A 24,292-nucleotide genomic window follows, 5' to 3' on the forward strand; every position below is an offset into this window, starting at 1 on the left:
ACAGACATACACATGTACATACATACACATATGTACATACGTACATATATACATACACACCTACATATGAATGTACATACATGTGTACACACACATATATATACACACATACATAAGTACATACACACATAAATATGTAGATACACACATCCACACATACAATCATGCATACATACGTACACACATACATATGTACATATATAAATACACACACACATGTGGATACATACACACATATGTACATACATACATACACACATCCATGCGTACATACATAAATACACATACATATGTACATAAATATACATACGTACATACATACAGACATATCAAATCAACTTTATTTGTATAGCACTTTTCCTGCAAAGACATGCAACACAAAGTGCTTTCCAGAATTAAACACAATTACCACAATTAAAAGGAAAAACAATTACTAAGAAAGCCCCTCCTTCCCACCCTCCATACTAGACACACACACCCACCCACACACAATCACACACAGTAGGGAGACATGGCATGGCACTGAGGAACAAGGAAACGCCACCTTTGGGGCCGTCCACACTGGGAGGAGCCGCAGGCCGTGTCATCGGGGGACCAGCACCCGGGCCCCCCGACTCCGACAGCCGGAGTCTGTCTTGCTGTATGTATATATGTATGTATGTATGTATGTACGTACGTATATGTATGTATTCACATATGTGTGTGTGTATGTATGTACGCATATATGTATTATGTACATATGTATGTGTGTATGTAGGTATTACATACGTATGTGTGTATGTATGTACATAAGTATGTATTTACAGATGTGTGTGTATGTATGTATGTACGTATGTGTGTATGTATGCATGTACGTATATGCATTTACATACACATGTATTCATGTATGTCTGTGTGTATGTATGTATGTACGTACCTTTATATGTATGTATGTACATATGTGTATATGTATGTACGTATATATGTACATATGTATGTATTTACGTATGTGTGTGTATGTATGTATGTACATATGTGTGTATGTATGTACGTATATATATGTACATATGTATGTATTTACGTATGTGTGTGTATGTATGTATGTATGTACGTATGTATGTACCTCTGCATGTTGGTATTTATGTATTTTGTATGTGTGTATGTACATATATATGTACGTATGTATGTGTATATGTGTGTATGTATGTATGTACGCACATATGTATGTATGTACACATGTATGTGTGTATGTATGTACGTATGTATGTATTGACATATACAGTATATGGATATGCATGGAACTTAATGTTGATGCAGACTTCCTGTCCATCCCGGCGACAATGAATTTAATAGTGTTTGTCATCTTTATCTTAAATTTCAGTGAAAATGGTGTACCAAAACCGTACACACACAGATGACAGCACACTTGGAATTCTCATGTTGTCTACTCTCATCCACTCGGTGAACCACAGCTTCCCAATGTCGGCAGCACTCATGCCGCCACATGATGCTACCGCCAACATGCTACCACCAACATTGCTCCTCGTGTGTTTCCAGCTGTAAAGAGAGTAATGGCTTGCTAGTGGCTTAGTAGTGGCTAGGAAATGTATACCAGCTGTACATGGACTACTCTAAATGACAAGTTTAATTTAGGGAAGGTACATTTATTTGTGTAGTACAATTCATGTATACAATTCAAATCGCTTTACATAAAACATTAAAGGAGAAACGTAAAGCATAAGTTTTAAATGAAAACAAGAAGACATCATAAGGAGGGCGGCACAGCGGTCGTGTGGTTAGCGCGCAGACCTCACAGCTAGGAGTTCAGGGTTCAATTCCACCCTCGGCCATCTCTGTGTGGAGTTTGCATGTTCTCCCTGTGCATGCGTGGGTTTTCTCCGGGTACTCCGGTTTCCTCCCACATTCCAAAAACATGCTAGGTTAATTGGCGACTCCAAATTGTCCATAGGTATGAATGTGAGTGTGAATGGTTGTTTGTCTTTATGAGCCCTGGATGGCTGGCAACCAGTCCAGGGTGTACCCCGCCTCTCGCCCAAAGACAGCTGGGATAGGCTCCAGCACCCCCGCGACCCTCGTGAGGAAAAGCGGTAGAAAATGAATGAATGAAGACATCATTCTTTTAATAGGCTGTGCATATATAAACGCCTGAATAAAACTTTATGTAAATACTGCTGAGAACAGATGGGTCTTTAACCTGAATTTAAGACTTTCAGCTGATCTGAGGTTGAGCGTGGAAGCAGAAAGGTGCTTCTCCATGTCTGGTTCGGACTCTGGGAACTGATAAGAGACCGGATCCAGATGACCTGAAGAGTTTGGTGGGTTCATAGGTGATTCATGCTGGGTCAGGAGGTCACTCATGTATTTAGGTCCTGAACCACTCAGTGCTTTACAGACCAGCAACAGAACTTTAAAGTCTAACCTGTGATGGTTTGTGTAAAGATGCAGTGTAAAGACCTCAGAACTGGACTGATGTGGTCCACTTTTTTGGTCTTAGTGAGACTTCGGGCAGCAGAGTTCTGAATGAGCTGCAAATGTCTGATTTTTTTTTTTTAGGTAGACCAGTCAAGGCACTGATACAATAATCCAGCCGACAAGATGAAGGCATGAGTGGCTAGTTTTTCCCAGAATTTGTTGAGACATGAGCTCTTTTATCCTTGAGATGTTCTCGGGGTGACAGCAAGCTGATGTAGTCATTGCCTTGATGTCTTTTTGGAAATTCAAGTCCGAGTCCATCACTCTACACAGATTACTGGCCTGGTTGGTGGTTTTAAGTTGTGTAGTTTGAATGTGAGGTGTGTACTGTACTCATTGTACTCATAAAAGCAGGGAAAAAAAAACATGACAAAATCACGTAACAGCCAAGAAATTTTGTACTTTAATATAATCCGAAATAAGCTCCATAAATCCACATGGAAACTTTTTTTTTTCCGGTGCATGTCCTTAACAATCACATTCTATGAGGAGGAAAAGGAACAACATTAAAAGCCACAACTTTGTTTTTCAGTTACATACATTTTTTTTCCTTTTTTTTTTCTTTTCTTTTCAAAGTAAAGGCAAAGGCAAAATACCCACATGACCCTCCCATTCCCTCCCCTTAAAAAAAAAAACAACAACCTTCGAGCCTTATTAAAATGATGGGCTTCTTCTCAGTAGGACCCACAGTGCTTTAGCAGAAGGACAAGCGCTCATTGGTTAAGAAGGGTTACACAGCATGGTGATGTAAGGGCTTGCTAAAACATGACACATACATGAGGATGTTGTTAGCACGACAAATACAAAAAAAATGAAGAAGCCGACATCAAACCCTGAACCCCAAGACTTGCCCCTCCCACTTTGTGCATAGATCATGATCCATTTAAAAACCAGCTGTTTACACAGAGAGATGATTGACAACTAGGAACAGGAACACACACACACAAAGCAAAAAAAAAAAAAAAAAAAAGCATTTTCATGTCATGTTTAGAAAATGTAAAGCAATGTCTACTTCAGATTTCACATGTAAAGCACTTTCTTTTCTCTTTCAATTCAAAGTTGATTCTCAGTCTTATTTGGTAAATATGTATGTTCAGTTGCTACAAAACATTTCTTGTTGTCTTTCCAAGTCAAGAAAAAAAAAAAAAAACACTATCAGCGCTTGTTGCTTCATTGTGAAGAAATGGAGGAGTTGCGATGTTGGAACCCTGGCCTTCCTGAGACAAAAATCCATGAATCTTTTACAAGTGTGCAAGATAGTGACCTAACATAACCGCAAACACACACACACACACACACACACACACACACACAAAAAGAGATCATGTGTCAACAACTTGAAATAGGACAACAACACTGATCAATCCCAGAGTACTGAAAGTAGCATAAATCTTCATTTTGCAAGGTTTTCATGTCCATGTTTGATGGAAGAGGATATTTTCACTTATTTTATTAAATACAACATTCCTGTCGTAGATTCCTATTTGCGCCGAAGTCCGACAAAGGAAATGCTTGTAAACGACAACAGGTGGCTTTTGCAGAAGAAAAAACACAAACAATAGGCACCTCTGAAATGACCTCCTTTTCCATTGGGGAACACCAGTCCTTCTACGCCGTCTACGGCCAACGTCTTTGTCTTTATTTTTCACCGTTTTTTTCTTTGTTTTATACTTTTTTTGTTGTTTTTACATTGGAACAAAATGGTGCAATACTCATTGATAATCCTGCATGGGGATTATTCCACAATAAAAGCCACTATAAGGTAGATAAACTTTTTTTTTTTTTTTTTTTTTACAGATAGAATGAAAACAAAAAGTCCATTAAGTCCTTGAGTAAACATGTACACATGAATTGTCACCGTCTCCCCTCCGTACTTTTATCTTCCATTAGCTGAGTGAGGGAAACAAGACACTCAGTGCAACATTAGAAGATGACACACACACACACACACACACACACACACATTTTAGATGACACTTGCATTTTTTTTTTTCCAAAAGATTTGTAACTTAATGCAATACATTGCCATCCTCTCAACGTAGCTGTCAGACCAGAGAATGACTGACTTCACATTACTTTATTGGTGCTCCAACCAAGGACCAGTAGGGACACACTGCAAAGAAAACCAAGAAGAATTCAACTATAAAGTCATCTTTTTTTCCCACAAAAAACGGTCAAGGCTCAAGAATAGTCACAATCTTAACCCCCCCTCCCTCCAAAAAAAAAAAAATCATAAATCACGAGAAAACATCAAACAAAAATACAACCTTTATCTAGATCGGAATCGCCTACAAATGTCAACTTTCTCCCCCTTATAGCTTGTTTTTAAAATGTGTACCGTATTTTCCTGACTAAAAATCGCACTATTTTTTCATAGGTTGGCTGTTCCTGCGACTTATACTCCAGAGCGACTTATAAATTTAAAAAAAATATATATATGTATATATTTTCTGGCCTATAAGTCGCTCTAGAGTATAAGTCACACAAGGCCAAAAATGCATAATTAGGTAAAAAAAAAACATACATAATTTGCATTTTTTGCGGGAAATTTATTTTACAAATTACTTGACCAAAACAGACATTACGTCCTTTTAGAAGGCAAGTTCTAACAATAAAAGAAGAGAGAACAGGCTGAATAGGTGTAAGATATGCTAACACAATGTTTATTCAGCTACACAAAAAATAAACAAGAACAGAAAAAGTGTCCAGTGTTTATGTAACATAAACAGTTTTTTCATTTATAAGTCGCTCTGGAGTACAGTAAACCTCGAATATATCGGATTCAATTGTTCCCACTGGTTTTGTGCGATATAAGCGAAATCCGTTATATGCGTATACCGGAAAATGTCCGTTTTACGCATATATCGGATTTATATCCGGTATATGCGTAAATCGGATTTTATCCGTTATAAAAAGGCACTTCCTTGACTATGTTTCCAATGTACCTGGACGCGCAGGCAACGCTGCAAACGCTGCAAATGACGTCGTATAGCGGCCTGTCACGATTCGGCGAATCGGAGCGCCACGATGCGGCCATCCGATATATGCGAGGGAAATTTAATGGAAATGCATTGGAACGGGACTGGAGATTTTGTCCGAAATAGGCGAAATCCGTTATAAAAAATCCGATATATGCAATGAATTTTTATTGGAAATGCATTACAGAAAAATTGGTTCTTTTTTATCTGTCCGCTGTGAGCGAATTTCCGATATATCCGAGGTTTACTGTATAAGTCACAGCCTGTGAAAAAAAAGGGTGACTTATAGTCCGGAAAATACGGTATATACGTATATATATAATTTCAATAATTTCACAGATAGCCACAAGAGGGCATGCTAGACTTTTGCACCGATATCTCCTACTCCTTAGCAACAGAACACAAAAGTTACTGTACTTAAAACGTTATGTTCCATAAATACTGGACACATTTTCTGTTCATGTTTATTTTTTGTGTAGCTGAATAACCATTGTGTTAGCATGTCTTACACCTATTCAGCCTGTTCTCTATTCTTTTATTAATGTTAGAACTTGACTTACTGATGTAATGTCTGTTTTGGTCAAGTAGTGTGTAAAATAAATTACCCATTAAAAATGCAACTTATACTCCAGTGCGACTTATATATATATATATTTTTTTATTTTAAACTAATTATGCATTTTTGGCCTTGTACGACTTATAATCCGGAGCGAATTATAGTCCAGAAAATACGGTATATATTACTTTTATATTTTAGGTATTTTTAACTCAACTTTTTCCTGATTGCAACATTTTTCTAGCCAGGTTATACCATTTTTATTGTAAGCTCCTTAAAATTTTATTTCAATTTTCCTCTTGACTAAATTATTATTTCTTTTTGTTTTTCCTTCCAGTGTGACCCTCCTTCCTCTGTATTCCATTGATTCAAGTAAATTCAATTTTTTTTTTTTTTTTTTTTGATATGTGATTTTTTTTTTAAGGAAATGTTGAAAGCTTGGGGGGGGGGGATTTAATCATGTCTGGCTTAAAACAAAACAAATCCACATTTACAGTACAATTGCTTTGATGTACTGCATCATGTTAAAAAGAAATGTGCAGAATTTCAACCTCCGGCTTTCATACCATCAAGTATCAGTTTACAACGCCATCATTTCCTTCGCATATTAGCGTATTAGCAGGGGGGGGGCAAAAAAAGTAAACAAAACATATTGCTCATCTTGAGTTGAAACAAAGACAAAGATAAGATTTGAGAGGCTACAATCCGAGGCGCGTTGCTATGGAGATATACTGCTATACGAAGTGAGCGTGACGAGGAGAGCCTCTCGGTGCTGGTGCAGCATTTTTGGAAAGCCTCTTTTGACTTTCTCCACTTGGTACTCCTCGGCTATTGGGTCTGTCTGAGCTTGGATCAAGGCAGTTACAGAAACAGGCAATAGTGATTTTTGCTTGTGTGCTGCAGGACTGCAAGTCCTGAAAAGGTAGCCTTTGTCCCCTTTTTCTTCGACTTTTTTTTTTTTTTAAGACTTTGTACACCAACTGGTTGCCCTGTGAGTGAGGCTGATACAGTGGGCCCCCCCATGAGCCATTTTTGGCTGTGTGGAAATGTACAGTTCATATGAGTGGGCCGGCTTTGAGCAGGACATCAACGTAAAAATGAGATGGATGAAAGGAAAAGGCAGCCTGGTCGCTGGTCTACTTCTTCATGGGGTTAGTAGACACTTCCCACCAGAGACCTTTCAGATAGAAGTGCAGAGCTTTAACATATCAGACAAGTTTTTTTCTGCCATTTACATTTTTTTAAGATTATTTTTTTTTAAATGTCAAGCTTCATAAAAATGATGTTAATGTTATTTTTTTCAGTTTTTTTTTTTTGGTTTTAAAAAAATATGTACCCGGGATTACCCATCAACTGTGCACTGTAGCAAACTGGAACCTCACCCGTCCAATGCTAGGTTAGGTTTGTCCCACAAAAGCATAAAAAAAAAAACACACACACAAAAAAAGTCAGTCATTTCAGGGTGTGATACCCCACCCCCCCGTCCCCCCTCGGACACAAGTGCTCTCTGTACGACACAGCTTGTTGAAGTTGGCACAGTACATTGGCTTCTTCTGTATGCCAGGAATAAGTGAGGTGTGTGAGTATACATTGTAAAGACGGCGCTCTCACAGTAGAAACAAAAGACAGGCGTGGAGAGCTGCATCATTGCGGTGGCGTCTGCCCCCCCGCCCTCCCCCTCCCGACCCTGAGATCAAGCTTGGACACGAGTGTCGTCGATAAAGTGTTCCGACTAAAAAGTTAGCGACAGTGTTTTGGAGAAATGGTGGCCATCGTGAAGTGCACAGTGGGGGTGGGGGTGAGGGGGGTGCTTGTAAAAAGGGCCTCTCGTCTTTTGCATAGAAACTGGTACAAGGGCCCACAGGAGGGGGGGGGGGTTTGGGGGCTACAGGATGTGGCTGGTAGGGGCGGGGTGATAGCGTAGCAGCTAGGCAATGGGAGCAGCTTGGACCAAAACAAAGACAACATGAAACAACCTGGACTGGAAGGAGTAGAGAACACAATCAATAAAAGTCTGTAGTATTGATCCTAGTGTTGCATTCAATACACAGCACGAGCGCACGAGTGTTTTCTGCATATGAACAGTGAAGGGCTACGTCAGCATGTAGCATGTCAACACAACAACACAATGAAACAAAAAAATCAATCCAGAAATATGACTATTAAATCTTCCAGCTAAAGTGATTTTTGTGTTTTTAAGAATTGGCGAGTCGGGGGGGAAGATGGGCGTGGCCACAGCAGAGGCAGGTGGGCGGTGGTTATTGCCAGACTGAGCCCGGTAGAGGAAGTGCTGCTGCTGCTGCTGCGGGGAACCAATGTGGCACAAAAGAGGACAGGCGTGGACCACAGTAGAGAGGCACTCAGTGGACTTCCTGACTCCCGCGCCCCCTTCCCCCGGCCCCGCTGCTTGCCGAGACACCGCCGGTCTCCAAAGAGAGCAAGGCTTTGAAACATTTGGAGTAACAGTGATATTCACTTTGATATTGTTCATGGGTGACAGTTCCCTTGTGTTCCCCTTGTCCAAGAAGAGCTGTCTTGATTTATTGGATTGAAGCCAGTAGCTCCTCATAAGTGCTATGATAAAAACCCTTTCAAAAGGTCTTTCCTGTGTTGATCCAGAACCGAGGGACACTCGGAAGGTCTACTGCATTAGGAGAACCAACACTCGCTCCCCTGCCCTTTTATTTGGTATGGTACCAGATACCCAGAGGCGTCCAATCAAGTCTGTGTTGGGTGCGGCACACACAGAGGAAGCGTCTTCCTCTTTGCACGGATTTCCCAACTGGGAAGGGGGGGGGGGGGGGGGGGCGGGGGGGCTCTGAAGGGAATCCAAGTTTTGGGGGATAAGGTCTTTTCAAGTTCCAATAACAATCGAATACACAGAAAAACAACCAGCTGCGTGTGGACGGCCAGAAAGTTCTCCGGTGTATATTGCACAATGTAAACCGTCACGTCAAAGGTGGAATTGCGTCCTCCTCCGCCACCAATCCAGTCATGGTCGGCCTGAAGAGGAGTAGAAAAAGTCAACAAAGCACCAGTAAGAACTGGAGGTGACCAATCTTGTCAGTGATTTTGCGCCACTCTACTCAGTCGTGCACAGAGCTTATAAATAGGGACAGACATCAACAATGGACAGCTGTCAGCGGCGTCCACAAGACAAACTGAACAATCCGAGGACCGGCGTGGGGGGGTGGGGGCCACAGTTAAAAGAGAGTTGGTCACCAGGCGCGTCGCGTCGCATCACGTCGCTCAAGCTGGCTCCAGAGGTCAAACTGTGCAAGATTCCATCACATACTTCACAAAGTCCACAAAGAAAAGGAAAGGCGGCTAGGGAAGGACCTGGGCCGGAGAGCACTTAAGGCTAATTAGTGCTGAGAAAGAAAGGTAACTAGTAAAGGTCATCCAACCACGTCATTGGCCATGGTGCATGCTGGGAATGCTCGCTTTGTTTGGGATGATTTTCATTCTTCATGGAGGGAAAGGTAGATGGCAGCTTTGATTGCTTCTCCTAAAAAAATGGTTTCTTTGTTTTACGTCCGTTTATTTGTTTTTCATGTTGCAAAAATAAAGACTGAGGTCTATGGTCTATGTGGGGGAACCCTCAGCCTTCTGCTTCCCAATTCACAGTTCCACAAAGTTCCAAAATGGTGCTGATTATCTCCACATGATTTGCTTGGGTTTTTGCTCCTGTTCGTATGAGCCCCCCCTCCACACTGCGTGTGGTTAGTGGAGGTGGGCTGTGGCATCCTCCTACATGGACTCCCCACTCAGCAGGTCTCCAGGTAGCAGGGTGTTAATTGGGGTGGGGCTCCCGATCACGCGGGCATCATCTCCGCTTGGAGGCCCCCACAGACTTGAGTACTGGGGGACCCCTCCCCAAAGAAGGTCGCCGCCGCTGGACTTGCCTCCTCCGCCGCCGCCTCCACTGCTGCTCCACTGGCCCATGGAGTGGGATGGCGCTGCCCCGCCCATTCGATTCTGATTGGTTCCCGGGTTTGCATGCCAGCTGGTGGTGTTGTTTGAGGCCAGCGACTGACCTTGTGCAAAGAAGCGGTTCACCTCCTCCTCGCCGGCGAACTCCGCGAGGATGGTGGTGTTACCTAGCACGCACCTGACACAGGAAGCACAAAGAAAGGAAAATACATTTCTGGGGATCACAATAGATGAAAATATGAGCTGGAAACCTCATATTACAAATATACAACATAAGGTGGCCAGAAATATTTCAGTATTGAACAAAGCAAAATTTGTACTCAATCAGAAATCACTCCACACTCTTTATTGCTCTCTGGTTCTACCATATCTTACTTATTGTGTGGAAATATGGGGTAATAACTGTAACAGCAATCTTCACTCGCTAAATGTACTGCAAAAAAGGTCAGTAAGGATAATTCATAATGCCGCCTACAGAGAACATACTAACTCCTTATTTCTAAATTCACAAATACTTAAACTTGCTGATATAGTTCATCTTCAAACAGCTAAAATAATGCTAAAAATAAGGCTAAAAATAACCAATTACCTAAAATGTCATCCAATACTTCTCTACAAGAGAGGAGAAATATGATCTCAGGGAAGAACTACATTTGAAACACTTATATGCTAGGACTACGTTAAAAAGCCATAGCATTTCAGTATGTGGAATCAAACTATGGAATGGATTGAGTAAGGAAATCAAACAATGCACAACGATGAGCCAATTCAAGAAACAATACAAGCAGTTGATGTTTGCTAAATACAAGGATGAAGAGTCTTGAACCAGTCATGATGTGCTATATATATCTCTATATTGACACTTACTATGGTACCCATTATGTCATTGTATGCTCATATCACCTCGTACTTTGGTACGTGACGAAAAAAACATTAAAATAAATAAATGAATAAACTTAAACTATATTAGGAAAGCAGGAAGTGAACAAATGTAACAGTTACTGATTGTAAAAGTACCAGATGGAGGGGTAGGATTTAATAAGCTTTGCTAAGCTTGCTACTCCTTTTGGACATGTGGAACTGTGAACTGATTATGGGATGCACTCAATTGTAATCTGATGCATGTTCAAATGAAATAAAACCATTACCATTACAATATTTTTAGGTTATATTTTATACAGGACTAATGTGACTTTGGTTGATGTCAAGAAGGGAAAGCCTCATTCGAACCCACAAATACTACAGTAGGTCCACTTATACTTTTTCAGTGCAGTGAAAGGATGCAAGGCGACTGCTGACACGTACATGTGCAGAGACTTCTGGGCCTTGGCAGCCTCGTCCTTGGAGCTGTAGCGCACCACGGCGTTCCCTTGGGTCAAGTTGAGGTGGAATGTGATCAAGGGGCCGTGCTGCATGCACAGGGTCCGCAAAGTGGAACCGTCAATCTGCAAAATACACAGAAAGAGGACAGTTACTTAACATTTCCTATAAGCTACGGGGTATTAACTTTGTTCATTTGTATAAAAATAATAAGGTGAATATAACAAGCAGCCTTCTTACTTGAGGCGTGAGATTCCTGAGCACCAGCCAGCTGCTAGACCTGTTGGAGCTGTCTGTACTCCAGGTTGTTCCCTCTGTTGTAAACACAGACACTACTCAATGCTCAACTCGGAAAGGAGAAATATGTAGACACACACAGATGTCACATTTTGGAAGAAATAATGAACTAAAAGCCATGATTCAAAGCATTCATATGATCGTTTGCTTACTAAAAGGGCATGTACTAACCAACAAGACTTCCTCTCTTCACACTGCATGAATTTAGGCCAACTGACAGAAAACCAGTTGAGATAAACAATGTATTCTTAGAGCAGGTAAACCTCAGGATGGCAGTTCAACAGGGTGTGTATGTTAAGACGTCGAGCAGATAGGAGTTCTACTCAAAGCCTTGAAGTGCAAACAACACAGATTGAAGGTGCCTTGCAAATGTAAGATCATATCATGATCAGCAGATTTGTTCAAAGGAGTAGTGAAGTCACTTGTAGACCTATGTTGGCTTTTTCAAGATTTTCCTTGCCCCCACCACCATGTGAGGTTCAGTTGGTTTCTTTTTGATGTGTGTGTGATTGTACACTGTACAATGACTACAACTGCAATAAAAACAAAGCGAGTACATTTGTGCTCACCGGAGGAGTAGGAGCCACTCCAGCCTTGGACCAGGCCGAGGGAGTTGCCCCCCCAGGTGGAGGATGGCAGCTTCGTGTTGGTGAGGCCTGGAGGAGGGCGGGAAGGGGCAGTGGAGCCACGTGGACCTTGAGGGACTTTCCACAGCTCATGAGTGAGAGAGCCTTGGTTCTGGGAGACGGGCCCTGAAGACCAGGTGGACTTCACATCAGACAGTTTACCTTCAATATGGAAAGATATGTAATATTTAGATGAAGCAACTAGTAATCATGTCTTAATGTATACGTTGAAAATAAATGAATTCCTGATGAATTCCTATGAAAGCACATGGACTCAAATGACGTACAGATGTTTACTGAAAAAGAAACATGAGGCTGAAACTAGGACGCCAACAAAAACCTACGGAAACGTTTGAGCTCATCTGGTGTGCATACCTCCATTCCTGTCACGCAGCAGGTATCTGTTGACATCATGGATGTTGGTGTTGATAGTGGGACCGCTGGGGACGCTGCCAGGGGTCATGTTAGGGTCATTCTCAGGGTCAATGTTCTGAAGGCCTTTCCATGGCACACCTGGGCAGAATTCTGAGGAAACAAAAATAAAGTGTTGAGTACATACAGTATGCAATCAAGGCTCAGTCACTGCTATTCATTTCCATGTGTCCTAACCTGGGGGCCAGTTAATGTTGGTCCCGTTGGTCATCTTTTCATTGGGGTTCTTCCCTTGGCCCCAGCTGTCTGGAGGCACCAAGGGGCTGGCAGGCGACTCTGAGTTGGACATCAGACTGTATGGACTATAGGAGTCCTCCAATTGGGGGGGCTTCCCAGGGGGGCCCAGAGTGGAGGCAGCAGATATGGCACCTAACGTATGGGGCAAAACACATACTGAGTTTATTCTTTACTTGATTAACTTTATTTGAAAAGTTGCTAAATGCTTCTTAACTCACCGTGTTTGTTGAGGTTGTTCTCCAAGTTTGAGGTGTTGCCACCGAGGTTGTCCATGGCGTTGGAGTGTGTCCATTGGGACAAGCGGGACTGGGGCTGAGGGGGTTCTTTCAGGGAAAGACCCCCGACCTCAATGCAGTTTACATTCATGTTTGGATTCAGTCCAGCTGCACACAAGACACAAGACTTGAGACTCTTAACAGCTTGGGAGTAAAGCACATACAGATGCAATGTGCAGAAAATGGCAGAAAAGACAAATTTTTATTTGTTCAAAAAAATTAGGAAAATAAATACTTCCTCGCTAAAAGATGCTTTACATCCAATAAAGGTTTGAATAAATACATATGCTGTTGGCCACTGTCTGAGGTACCGGTAATAAAATATTAAAATATGGTAGTGTGTTGAACAGGCGGTTGCTGAGCAACAAGTCCTTTATCCGCAGTAATTATCTCTATTTATTGTTCATTTTTATTGGGAGTTTGAAGCACGAGCTAACAGCTATTATACCAACCCTTTCACTTACTGTTACCATGGTTACCAAAAATGTTGCCAGATAAACCGACTGAATAAAGAAAACTGAATGTATTATTACTTATTAAGACTTACAAAGAGGGTAGGTGCTGTAGGCGTTAGGCGAGGACAGCGGCTCTTTGGTGTGCAGTGTGTCGGCCAGGCCCGGGGCCTGATGTGGGCCCGTGAAAGGGTCCAGGGTTGATTTGCCAGATCCGGGCCCTCCGGTGGGGCCGTGCAGACCAGCGGAAGAAGAAGAGAAGGAGGCAGAATGAGAGGGAAGTTGCTGCTGCTTCATCAGCAGCGCCTGGTAGAGCTGACGCTGGTGCTGCTGGATCTGCTGCTGCATGTTGGTGATTGTGCGTGCGACCTTGGGGAGAAGATGGACAGAGCAGAAACACCGTCAATGAGGATACTGTACACACAAACAACCGTTGAGCAACTACTGATGTCATACTAATGTTATCATGGTATAAATACATGTTCTGTCATTTGCATGTGGTCATGCGGTCTTGCTACAGCTCGTCACATTTATCATCACAGGACTTTGTGAGTGGGAAGGTAAACTGTTGACTCACTTGCTGCTCTTGTTGACGAATGGGGCCGGAAACACTGCGTTGCGCCTGCATCATCTGCTGCTGGATTTGTAAACGCTGGTATGCCTGAAGAAAAGGGAACCAAGAGTACATAGGGCATACAGCCAGAGAAAACACATGAAGGGAATACTTCTTCAGGGGAAGCAACTCACCATTTGCAGTTGCTGAAGTTGATACAACAGGGTCATTTGTTGAGGGTTTATTGGTGAGGTTAAAAGTGCAGGGTTCAGACCAATGTTTTTTGCTGCAAACTGCAAGAGCTGTGCTTGGACCTGAAAAAAGCAAGGAGCAAAAATAGATGTTTTGACTCACAACAATTAAAAGAAAAACACATGATGTTTGTTCATTGCAACAGTTTGGATTGACACTGTCAGACAGTAATAATTTTAGAATCCCCACGGGTCCTCAGGTTTCAGCATGACAGTAAATTAAAAGTTAATTTTGGTCTGTAAACACTGGACTGGTGTGAGAACTAGTTTCAGAGTGTGTATGTACGTGTATCTGTGTACCTGAGGGGAGAGAAACTGAGGCACTTGAGCACGTAGACTAGGCTGGGAGGAGCTCAGAGGTGGCACTGGTGGCTGAGGAGGCTGCTGCATGGCCCGGCTTTGTGCTGCCCCGCTGCTGCCAAACATTCCACTGGGTATCTAGAAGATCATACAAAGATTTTACTCCTTCCAAAGAGCCACTATTATTTTATTTAGCAAGGATATTTCATCTATGTGCGTTTAAATACAATACACTGTCCATCAGTGAATATATATCACATTAAAGGATGTGGCATTAAATATGCATTTTTTAAAACTAATTATAGGCCATATTAAACCACAAAACAGTGATCTTCTTTTTTTTGTAACTGCGCTAGAGTGAGGACATGAGGTTCAAACTGCAAAGTGGCGAGAGACGACTGCAATCTGGTATCAATCAGCACGTAACAAGGCAATATAGTCAAGGCAATATATTGCGGATGAAATGTTACGCAAATTGGTTTATTGGTAATTAAGGGTGGCAGGAATACCTGTCTGTTGTTCAAGTTTTGCATTGCCAGCCCCGAGTTGCCTGGTCCCAGACCCTGCCCAGGAAGGCTACTGCTGGCCAGGGGGAGCTTCAGGCTGGGGGAAGGCAGAAACGGTGATGGTGGGGCATCATCGGACAGAACGCCATCCTGGAAAAGAGAGCAGTAAAACAGGATGGTCAACAGATGACAGTAGCAAACATGAATAAGTATACATTCTAACTTGTGGTGATGTAGTTAATACCTTGTCAAGAAAGGCAGTGCGGTCTGAGGGATCTTTAGTGAGCACAGATGGTCGACACACCAGAGGTTTGTTCAGGCCGTTGCCGTAATCAGACATGCCGATACTACGCTTGTCCAGGTCAGTCTTCTTCTCCAAGAGAGCGCCTGGGAGGAGGAATGTTTTTGTCCATATTATAATCAAACAACATCTACTTGAAATATTCTACATGGTCACAGCACTCATGGTCAAAACTCACTCATGGCCTGGTCAAGATTCATGTTGTTGCTCTTCAAAGCCTCCTCAGCAGGGTCTCTCTGTAACACATTAATTACATCGGACCGTCAAAAATTAAAAAAGGGCTGCAGGTCAGTCTACTCATTTGACAGTAAATCAGGCTCGTACCGGAAAGCCCATGTCAGTGAGCTGTTTGATGAGACGGTTCATGAGCCACGTCTCATCCGGCTTGTTACTCATCTTGACCTGAGGAAACCAATCACATCATTGAAATAATTTCATGAACAATGATGTCTGAGTGCAAAATTAATCAGACATGTACCTTGCTCGGGCCTTTCTTGGGTCCATTGCCCCAGGAATTGCAAGAAGAACTGCTCTCCTGTGAGGTGGGGCTGCTCCACATGTCCCCATCTTCAGTGTCCCACTGGTTTGTAGTAATGCCCATTTCCTCCCCTCCACTTCCCCAAGTGTCTTGCATAGGTTTGGGCACTGAGCAGAAAATTATGTTTTGTCAAAAACATTGAAATCGGGAAAAACTCAAGAGAAATCTACGTATTATTCAATGTAGGATGTACATGTAGTTTTGAATGTGACCACTTGATGGCACTGTTTTCCTTTGCACACTGTATTGTCCTCTCTACATCATAAGAACTTAAAATCTATTCTTAGGAGTGGAACTGATTTAATTTTTAAGACAGTGAAAAAAAAATTAGAACGAGTAAAATAGTCTGACAAGTCCCTTAAAAATCTAATCATCTACGAAGCTTCATAGTGTTGTGTATCATCTTCCATAAAAGTGAACCAAGGCATATGTTTACCAGGCTTGCAGGGTGCAGAGCAGGAGGGTCCGTTGGCCCTGCCATAGGGTCCAGAGGGTTCATGGCCACCATCGCCCCATCCTCCGACTCCCCCTGGAGGCTTACCCCAAGCGGAGGTGCCGTTGTCCACAGCAGATGTTGGAGCGGCTGGCTCTCCCCAAGCCGGCTCTGATTTGGGCTGTACATTAGGAAGCTCTCCCCAGCCTGTGAACGGCAAACAGAGAGATGAGTTTCATTTTAAAAAATCTCACTCAGACTGCACTGCACCATGAAATGCACTCAGAGTCAAAGGGGCATGCTATTTTGGAAAATATGTTATTCACACAATGAGTCAATTAGAAGGAATAGTAAAAGTAACAAGAGATGCAATGCATTTATTTAACAGAAGGGGGCAGTGGTTTCACTCAATCAAATTGAGAAGGATAAGTCCAGTGAAGGCTTGACATGCATTCATCCTTAGTGGTCTTTGTATTAAAATACACTTCTGTACTAAATTCAGCTAACTGGGCAGAATTAATGACGCATGTATGATCATCAAGATGCCTCAATAACCATATGAAAAACCACTTAATAATCACTATGAAAAAATCATTTCAAGAAATAATACTTGGAATACCTAACAAACCTTATCACTAATCTTTAAATGCTAATTACCTCATGTGATAACGAGTAGAAAAGATCTTCAACAATGCAATACTCCATGTCATTTAGTATTAATTGCAGCTCATTCTAAACCTGCCAAGATCATATCCAATAAGAAAGCAGACATACAAAGTCAGGTAACACCGTAATGCAGTTCTCTCACCTGGGTTAGCAAGAGGAGGTCTACCGTGGGGGCCTGAACCAGGGTGCAGGGCACAATTGTTGGGTGACCCATAGTTGTTTCCGTGGTGTTGCAAATGGCTTGGTGCGTTGCCATGGTGAGGATGGTGGTGCATTGGATGGCCGTGGTGGTGATTGTTGTTGCCAGGACTTCCAGAATGATTGTTGTTGTTATTATTAGGTGTGATTATACCGCCATTCTTAATGGGGGGTGGGCCACTGTTTCCTTGGTTACCAGTAGGATTATTGCGATCCCACATGTTGACAGTCTTGTTGTATGCGCTAGGATCACCCCAGGTAGACGTTCCATCATCAATCTCCACCTTTCTGCGGACAGAGGGAGGGGAGGGCTCCTCCCAACCAGTGGTCTCCAAGCACTGGTCTTGTTTGCTAACATTGCTCCAGTTGGAAGTGTTCTGTTTCACAGAACCAGGACCTCCCCAAGACCCAATGCTACCTCCTCCTCCACTACCAGTGCTACTGCTGCTGCTGCTGCTTTCATTGGGCTTAGAGGAGCCCCAGGTGCCCTGCACCGGGCCATTTGCTCGTGCGGTCTCTCCCCAAGTGCTGCTGCTCACAGAGGAAGTCAGCTTAACACCTCCTCTGTTTCCTCCTCTAGTGCTATCCTTCCACCCACCATTACCCACATTTCCTCCCTCACCTTCCCACATGCTGCTGGGGGACGCATTATTCTTGATCTCGGGTTCTCCCCAATCCCTGGGGTTGGAGCAGTGGGAGCCCCCGTTACTGGTGCCCCAACCACGGGAGCTCCGTGGGCCCTCCCCCCAATTACTGGACTGTTTTTTTGTCATGGCACTGTCCCAATTAGGTGACTTGTCTTCAGAGCCCCAAGATGTCATGCTTACATTTTTAGGTCCACTGGTAGGCATGGAGTCTCCCCAGCCACTGGTGGTCCCATTAGCTCCTTCGTTCAGAGACTGTGGGGGATCAGCCCATCCAGATCCAGTTGTCGGGGCTCCCCAACCTGATGGCCCATCGCTTTCACGTTTTCCTTCAGATCCATGCCTCTGATTGGTACCACCAATGTTGGAGTTGATGGTACCTCCATTGGTAGAAGGAGGACCACTATTAGAGCTGGAACCTTCAAATGTGTCTGAGCTGCTGTTGCTTTTCCCATCATCAGAGTTTGCCTCCTCCATCTCCCACACTGTGTGCTGTCGAATGGGAGTCTGTCCCCAACCTGTGTTACTTAGTACTCTTGGGTCCAAGTCCTGTCGTGGTAACAGAGGGGTACAATCCATGCTTGTGGACCTCTCTCTGTGGTGAGATCGGCCATCTCTGCTGTCCCCACTACCCTCGCTTGCGGGGGCAGTTTCACACTGTTTGCCCCATGTGCCAAGTTGTTGCTCTTGACCCGAACCTGAGCTGGCGGCATCAACAGAGTCCCAAGCTTTCGACGCATCTCCGCTTCCTGAGGATTTTCCCCAGTCTCCCCAGCCACCGCTTCCATTACTCCCTCCACCGCTACCTTGGCGGCCCAAGGCAGAGAGGCTAGCAGAGGAAGTTGCGTCCCAGCCAGAGTCCTTCGGGGAGTCAGCTGCCTTGGTTTCTGCACTGCTCCACACAGAGCTGCCTGTTGTGTCTCCATTAAGTTGGGATGATTCAGTAGGTGACTGCCCTCCCCAGCCAGTTAATCCATGGATAGGGCTCATGGGCTCCTGAGCTTGCTGCTTGCTGTGGTTTGGTCCATCAGTGTTTCGGTTAGTTTCCATATTGAAGGACAAGCTTGTATTGGTTGAGGTGCGCTGTTGTTCATTTTCATTGGCACCAACCATGCTAACCCAACCTCCACCACAAGCACTTGCACCTCCAATGCTCCCGTTCCCCAGGTTTCCATTCCCATTGCCTGGTGGGTGAGATGACGTGGACACTCCATTAGATCCAATAATACCCTCGTGACCGAGAACAGGCCAGGCTGATGGGTTTGCACTGGGATTGAGATTCAAATTAAAACCGGGTGAGCCCCAGTGATTTGGCGTTGCTACTCGCCCGCCATTCATTCCATCTTGTTTGGCATCTGACCCCCAACCTCTGTTACTAGATAACGTGTTGGCTGACCCGGGTCCTGTCATCATGTTATTGTTAGATTTGAGAGCTGTGTAGTGGGCCGGCTGGCCTGTGGCACTTGTGGCCATACTCAGAAAAGTACTACTGGTGGTAGTGACACCGCTGACGTCGTCTGTGCTGAAGCTAGCTGAGCCCAAGGGGCATTCTGGTGCTGCAGGTTGGCTGGGGTCACTGCTGTGGCTAATGGAGGGCCAAGCTTCAGTGTCACTTCCGTCAATAATCCCTTTGTTCCAGCTGTTGGCACCGAAAATGTTGTCAGCTTGCAAGGAGGCTCCCGAATGGTAAATCTGGGCAGCAGAACCACTCTGGGGGGATATGGCTAAAGAGAAATGAAACAAATGAGAACAAATACAGTAAGAAAATTTGACAAATAAAATGAAGGTTGGCTCCACAGCGACCCTCATGAGCATAAGCGGTAGAAAATGAATGAAAAAATTTGAAAAATTGAGGAAAAAAATTGAGGAAATTATGGTGCAGGAACCTACTTCTTAATAAATGTTCACTGTGTAAGCTTCACACGAGACATCGTTCCTATTTTTATCAGAATTTTCCCCGTTTTACATTTTTTTACTCCCACCCTTACTCATCTTATTTGTTGTGATCGTGCTTCTCTGTACACGCCCTTGGCCTTTCTTTGTGTCCCTAATGCATTTCCTTATTCTTTAATTTTTCTCCCTCCTCCTAACACACAGCACAGTATGGACACATCAGTCTACATCGTGGCTTTGTTCGCTGGGGCTCGAAAGGAAAGCCCAAGTGGAATGCTGCTCATTTATCGGAATCAAACCAAGATGGCTTCACATCCATCATACAGAATGCTCCTCCTCATCCCCCAACACACAAAAAAAATTCCAAGCGCAATATGTCTCACTATCTGCTACTGTCCAGTATAGGTATATTATACTGCACATTCACTTGCTATAAGTCTAACTATACCTATTTATTATGCGTTTAAAAACATTTGACACCCAAAAGCTCCACCCCTTACCCCAACAATTTTGTAATTTATACTGCACAAAAGAAATCTCATTAGCCCCAAAGGCAACAGAAGGGAGACTACTAATAGATCGAAGCAGTGCTATAAGAGGGAAATCAATCAATTGGAGGCAGCTAATCAATGATCTTTTTAATTCAAGAGGCAGAGAGAAGAAAAAGCTATTGATCCGGCATGCAAACACCCAGAACACTAGCCAGCCAGCCCCATAAGGATGCACTTCAAAACAATAGGAAATCCTATCATTAATCTAACCAGCACACAGGCCAAGCAAGCATATGCAGGGGGAATTGCACCATGAATATTATGAGGAAAAATGGTGTGTATTATTAAAGACACAAACTGTACAGATGTTGTTTAGCATTTAATGTTACATAGCACATATTAAACCGGTGGACGACCACCTCCAGAGCATAAAGACATTAAAAAGTAAAATGTTTTCACCATCCTTAAACAGTACTTAGAATATTACTTCCACAATAAGCAAAAAATATATATTATGATGAAGAACCACTCCTTAAAATAAGTCAGATGAAGTGAAAGTGTGTTTTGCTTGGGCAGAGCAGGTACACACAAATGCTGCTATGTGTTGCTTTTGACATTTGTCTTCATTTCACAGGCCACTTCAGGTCATTAGGCCTATGGTGCATGCATATTCCCTAATGCTAGCACACTCGCTACACGGGAGACAAATGATACCATCATTCCAGAAAAAAGCAATCTGTATGTGAATTAGTGAGCAGAGCCCACCACCTTGAGAGCCCAAGTTGATTATGAGAGTTAAAGACAAAAGTAAAGCCAACATGTCCAATTGTTAAGTAAACACAACTGAAACTCCCCTTAAACTACGGATTAGATGCTTGACAGACTGCTCCAAAATCAAACTGCTCAGAAAGCAACCAGACATAACAACACAGATGGGCTTTTCAATTACTACCCAAAGTGGCTTATATGTGTGTCTTACATGCAGACACAGTATCAGTAATAGCTATCGATGCTACTGTTCCCTCTGTGTGGCGTTTCTCTCTCATTTGCACACCACATTTTCTGAAGCCTTTCCATTGATCATAATCTGAAAGGACACAAGCTTTATTCCTCCTAACCCAATACATTCCAACCATGAAGGTTTTGAAGTAAAACAACCCAAAAAGTGGAGACAAATGTGGATATTTGTAAAAAAAAAAAAAAAAAATATATATATATATATAAGTGAATGAATGGGAAGGTGAAAGGAGGGATGAGAGAGATGGAGGAGTATTGATGCATGAAGATCCTAGGGGAAAGGTTGGCACTTGCAGTTAGCAGAAAAGACAAAAAGAAAAGAAAATGAAATACAAGAATCACCTGTAGTTTATGGCAGTTAGTAAAACAGGGGTTAGATCGGTCAAAGTGTGGTGCATAGAAGGAGTAAAGTGGATGTTACTAATCTTCTATAACATAATAGGTCTGATCCATTACTATTTGAGGAGAGCTTAGAGCCCACTTGGAGCAAAGGAGGCATACATTTGTTTTGCCGGAAGAAGGGGAAACGGTTACACGAGGGTTTAAAACTCATCATTCATGTCTGTTTACCTCTACCGGGTGAAGAAAAAAACCACAGCGATGGTGACTTCTCTGGTTTCGCTGACGGAGGCTGGATTAATGAAGCCACCAGGGCCTTCACTTGTGTGCCTCTGAGTGTGTGTGTATGACAGGAAAAGCGGCAATGTAAACCATGCTGGTTTCCTTTGGGCCAAGCACTTTTGTGATTATTTGATGACTTGAAATATACACGTAAAATATTTATGAGGCGCTTACATTATTTAATAGTAGATATTAGAAGTGTAGTGTTCATGAACTGGTACCTCCAGCACTAGAATTTATTAATAAAAATTCTTCAGTTGCACCAAACATTTGGCAAAGGAGCTAAGAACAAAGCCTATACGTTAGCCTACGTAAACAATGCAGCGTGTCCTTAAACACAACTTATGACTACATACGCTGTCTGGGCCACCACAAAACAGCTGTTTAGCTCAAGTTCCCACAGTCTTAAAAAGGCCCCACTTCAGCACCTGCTGCTGGGCAGCCAATCTGGTCTGGACTACTTAATGGTCCCCAGTCAGCTGGACAGACCGGCATGTCTTTTCAAGTGGAAACGACAAGGGGTGGGGGAAGGGTCTGGTGCGAGGGTTGCATAGGAGGGGTAGGGATACCCTAGAATCTATAAGTGTCGTTCCTTTCAGTTTTTTAAGTTACACGTTTGTGCCAACTGGAATATTATCACACACTTCACTTATGGCCTGGCCTGGAAAAATGCAATGGGAAACATACAAAAATACTAAATCCTCACAATAGCTTGATGTATGTGCACGGGTGTGAGTGTCAGCTGGCCTGCCAGGCAGACACACATCTGAAGCGACACAACTAGGTTACTCTAGTTTTCCTACAGCTGCACACCCTCAACATCATGTGCATGTGTTTGTGTGCACACTAGTGTTGAACTGTTTGAGTAAGGAAGCAATCTAGACCCTTTAAGCCATAGTAACCTCATCAGGTCAGTAAAAGTGGTGTCCCAACAAAGTAACGCCTACATTATGCAGAAACCCTGAGGTTAATTCATCCACAGACACTGCACTGCTTCAGCACACAGGTTTTAAGGTTGAGTTTTTTAAAAGCTTTAGAAGTATAGCAATGACTGTATTTAAATTCCCGGCCCACAATTTAGGGAAGTCTATACTTGAAGTTGAGCCAGCCACCGCAAAACAAATCGGACCCCCGGACACGCCAAAGAAAGGCAGAGGCCATGAGGCTGAAAGGCTTCAGCACTGAACAAATGACTCCTTGGCTCACGGATGACGACGCAGGGAAACACGCTTCAACAAGGACACAAAAACGCCACAGCCATAGGAGTCACTTAAATCCAACCAAATAGGTTGTTCATTAAAATTCAAACAAAATGTTTATTTTGAGAGTGTTTAAACATGAGATAAATGCAAGCAAATGTTAATGAGACAGTTATCGGAGAAAAGTGTGTAAGGTGTACTGCATGGCTTTATACAGCCTCAAAACATATGCAATAATTGCAAAAAAAAATTATGCTGGCTACTTCACGGATTTCACTTAGTGTAGGCTATTTTGGGAACCCATCTCCCATGATAAAACTATAACTGAAAACATTGTAGCATGAATGTCAGGCACCCCCTTGTAACCACCACCTTTAACATGTTTCAAATAAACAAAATTGTAGTGCAAGACTTAAGAAGATGCACAAACCTGGCTGTTGTTTGCCCGCAGTGCCCTCTGTAGAGTGTGGGGTAGTGATGCTGGTACTCGTAGAAGGTGAGTAAGGTAATGAAGGTGACAAGGATGAAAAAGAGGAGGAGGAGTGTGAGAGATCACTGAAGGCTCCTGCTGGTAAAGGCTGGCCTCTCTTCAGTAGCTGCTTGTGCTCCTGCTGGCGGAAGCGAGGGGGCACCTCTCTTGGCGGGTAGCGAGCACCGGCAGATGACAACTGGCACTGCGGCTGAGGGGGAGTCGAACTCTGGAGCTGGCTACTGGAAGAGTTGCGCTGGTCATTGCCAGAAGAAAATGAGGAGGAGAGGGGCAGCTTTGGGCTGGCAGGGTGGAGGTGATGGGGTGTGCCGGGACTGGGGTAAGTGGGAGCAGGCTCTGGCACTGGATGGATACACCAACACACGCACGCGCACACACACAGACAAGAGACACATGCAGGTAGGAAGGTATTAATTTCACGGTTAGGTTGTACAGGTACTGCTTCCATCTGGATGGTTCCAGAATCATTGCACATATCACTTATTTTGGAATCATACTGTGGGGCTTCGTGTAAAAGGGCCTTTTCAAATGTGAGATGTTGTGCATTCCTGCTCAATCAATTTGGTGTGTTGTTGTAGTGTTTAACAGGTTTCTTTCATGACGACTGCTTGTA

General features: G+C 43.3%; 1 protein-coding gene across 4 annotated transcripts in view; it reads right to left on the reverse strand.

The window, feature by feature from the left end:
• Window positions 1–2,852: 2,852 nt before the first annotated feature.
• Window positions 2,853–24,292, reverse strand: part of tnrc6c2 (trinucleotide repeat containing adaptor 6C2) — a 37,993-nt gene continuing 16,553 nt past the window's right edge. For 3 of the 4 annotated variants that reach the window (XM_058066601.1, XM_058066593.1, XM_058066608.1), the window contains 19 exons: window positions 23,620–24,021; window positions 17,269–19,692; window positions 16,464–16,667; window positions 15,968–16,134; window positions 15,814–15,891; window positions 15,668–15,725; window positions 15,433–15,575; window positions 15,192–15,338; window positions 14,683–14,820; window positions 14,326–14,445; window positions 14,156–14,239; window positions 13,674–13,947; window positions 13,070–13,234; window positions 12,792–12,983; window positions 12,558–12,707; window positions 12,126–12,344; window positions 11,500–11,573; window positions 11,245–11,384; window positions 2,853–10,117 (listed from right to left, as the gene is read on the reverse strand). In XM_058066601.1, coding sequence (XP_057922584.1) covers window positions 9,757–10,117; window positions 11,245–11,384; window positions 11,500–11,573; window positions 12,126–12,344; window positions 12,558–12,707; window positions 12,792–12,983; window positions 13,070–13,234; window positions 13,674–13,947; window positions 14,156–14,239; window positions 14,326–14,445; window positions 14,683–14,820; window positions 15,192–15,338; window positions 15,433–15,575; window positions 15,668–15,725; window positions 15,814–15,891; window positions 15,968–16,134; window positions 16,464–16,667; window positions 17,269–19,692; window positions 23,620–24,021 — 5,540 coding nt within the window. In that variant the 3' untranslated portion in view covers window positions 2,853–9,756. The remainder of the gene's footprint in view (window positions 10,118–11,244; window positions 11,385–11,499; window positions 11,574–12,125; window positions 12,345–12,557; window positions 12,708–12,791; window positions 12,984–13,069; window positions 13,235–13,673; window positions 13,948–14,155; window positions 14,240–14,325; window positions 14,446–14,682; window positions 14,821–15,191; window positions 15,339–15,432; window positions 15,576–15,667; window positions 15,726–15,813; window positions 15,892–15,967; window positions 16,135–16,463; window positions 16,668–17,268; window positions 19,693–23,619; window positions 24,022–24,292) is intronic. The other variant, XM_058066612.1, reaches the window with a different exon arrangement.

The sequence above is a fragment of the Doryrhamphus excisus genome, chromosome 1 (assembly GCF_030265055.1).
Source record: "Doryrhamphus excisus isolate RoL2022-K1 chromosome 1, RoL_Dexc_1.0, whole genome shotgun sequence".
NCBI lineage: Eukaryota > Metazoa > Chordata > Actinopteri > Syngnathiformes > Syngnathidae > Doryrhamphus > Doryrhamphus excisus.